The sequence below is a fragment of the Arachis hypogaea genome, chromosome 13 (genome assembly GCF_003086295.3).
Source record: "Arachis hypogaea cultivar Tifrunner chromosome 13, arahy.Tifrunner.gnm2.J5K5, whole genome shotgun sequence".
Lineage (NCBI taxonomy): Eukaryota > Viridiplantae > Streptophyta > Magnoliopsida > Fabales > Fabaceae > Arachis > Arachis hypogaea.
In genome coordinates this window covers 134237092-134239546 of record NC_092048.1, presented here as the reverse complement: position 1 = coordinate 134239546, position 2455 = coordinate 134237092, and the positions used below count along the sequence as shown (strand labels likewise).

General features: G+C 34.7%; 1 protein-coding gene across 1 annotated transcript; it reads right to left on the bottom strand.

Annotated features, from left to right (window-relative positions):
• Positions 1–482: 482 nt before the first annotated feature.
• LOC112735494 (uncharacterized) lies at positions 483–1190 on the bottom strand. The gene has a single exon (XM_025785029.3). It carries the CDS (start codon positions 1059–1061, stop codon positions 615–617), a length of 447 nt encoding a protein of 148 aa, XP_025640814.1. The 5' UTR covers positions 1062–1190; the 3' UTR covers positions 483–614.
• Between the last annotated feature and the right edge of the window lie 1265 nt (positions 1191–2455).

Here is a 2455-nt window from a genome sequence, read left to right as displayed (position 1 = left end):
AAAAAATTTAATCCAATGAAAAGAGACACATAAATTTTTTTTTTTAAATAATAATGATTGAATTCTAAATCTTTAGATTATAAAAATCTTAATAGTATGTCATAATTATATCACTTATTTTAAAAACTTAAGAAGACAACACATGAATAATTATATTTTTAATAAATTTTTTTAAATTTTCCTTCTTTGTCTTAAATTTTTAAACACAGGTGATTGAGATAATAGGAATATCAATTTCTTAACTAGAGATTATTCATCTCAAAAAAAAAAAAAAGGAAAAGAAGATAAAAAAATGTTGGGAGACTATTTCTTTAAAATAAAATAATGAAAATCAGATTGGGTTGAATTATGTATTTAATTGCTTAAGAATTTTACTATATCATAAAATTGTAATTGTGAAAGAATAAGAAAAGAAGAGAGGAAGAATATTATACTTTGTATTTCTTTGTATATATGTAATATTATACGAAGGAGTAGCCACGTGCATTATTAGAAGCACAAAAATTGAACAAAAATAATAATGAAATCACAAAAACACCTAATAGAAGAACAAGACACTAAGCTAGATTAATAATGAAGAATAATAACAAAAACAAGTGTTTTAATTAATTAAACTAAGCAGCATTAGCAAGAAAATTATTATTAGCAGAAGCAGCAGCACAGGAATATTCACGTTTGACAGCCTTCAAGAGTAGACTGTCATGTTCAAGTGCCATCTGAACCGACAACGATCCAAGCCCATTCGCCATGGCCAGAAGCATCTTCTTTGTTTCCTTCTTGAACTCATCCTCATCCACTCTCCCATTCATGTCGTGGTCAAATTGTACGAACAGCGACTCGTACACACGCGCCACCTCCTCGGGATCGTGCTTCACGTCCACGCCGAAGTGCGTCTCCATCACCCTCAGCCTCTGGAGCTCCTTCACCATCTCCGTGTAAGATAGGAGGCCGTCTTTGTCCGCATCCAGTTCAGCGAAGAGGTCGCTCACTGACGTGGAGAAGACCTCCTCGTCTTCCATGAAGCTGGTGATGGTGGTGCCGTCTATGATTTCTACGCTCATGGCTGGTGGTTGATATTCAAAAATCAAAATCAGCTTAATTAGGGTTTTTGTAATTGTAACAATAATTAGAACTTGGAAGAGAGACTAGTGGGTCTTTTTTGCTTTGTTTATTGATTGAATTGAATTGAAGTGAAGTGTAAACTATGAGGGTAAAACTAAATATATATATATATATATATATATATATATATATATATATATATATATATATATATATATATATATATAGCATTGTCCTATGAAAGATAAAAGCAAATAAAGATAAGATAAGAACAACTAAAGATAAGATAATAAAGACTAAAATTGTAATTGAATTTATGTATTCTGTTGGGCTGAATTTGTGGGCCACGAGACTTCTTTATTGTTGTCATGGGCTAAGGTGGAAGAGTAGTTTAATACGTTCCCGCAAGCTGATGGATGGTAGATGTCAATAATCAACAGCTTGGATAAGTTCCGATGAAATTGTTGAGGAAGACGCGTCTGACGGGATAACGCTGAGGAAGATGCGTGTGGCGAAGCTTGAGCTGCCGATAGCAAAAATATAAAAGAAGATGCTGTGCTTGAGAAGCGATCTTAAAAAAATGCGTGCGGCGGAGCTTGAGCTGCCGGTGGCAAAAATATAAAAGCAGATTCTGTGCTTGAGCAGCAATCTTCAAAAAATGCGTGCGGCAGAGCTTGAGCTGCCGACGGCAAAAAAAAAATATAAAAGGAGATGCTGCGCTTGAGCAGCGAAAAAGAAAAATGAAAAAATAAGCGCGTAGAGCGCAATAAGATTGATCTTTAGATGGCGCGTATGACGCAATAAGAGTGGTCTTCAGAGGGCGCATAGAGTGCAACAAAAGAGGGCGCGTAAAGCGCTATAAGAGAGGGCGCGTAGAGCGCGATAAGAGTGTAGATGGAACTGCTAAAACAGAATACAGATTAAACTGCTGAAATAGAATGCAGACATAACTGTCGGAAGAAGGCACAGATAAAACTACCGGAAGAAGGAAGAAGGTGCAGACAGGCCATAATGACTATTCCATGAATGATAGTTGTTTCTTGTTAGAACAGGGATAACCGAGACTGATGTTGGATTTTTACTTGGATGGGTGTAATAGAGATTGGTTGGATTCTAAGTTAAATTGGAAGATTGATTATTTATTGTGGGAGGAGGTTGAAAAAGAAGTAGAGTGATTTATCACCAGAAAGATAATAGCTTATGTATCCTTTTCAAAGAGGATACCAAGGCTCTGATACCATGATAAAATTGTGAAAGAATAAGAAAATAAGAGAAGAAGAATATTATATTTTGTATTTCTTTATATATATGTAACATTATACGAAGGAGTAGTCACGTGCACTATTAGAAGCACAAAAATTGAACAAGAATAATAATAAAATCACAAAAACAC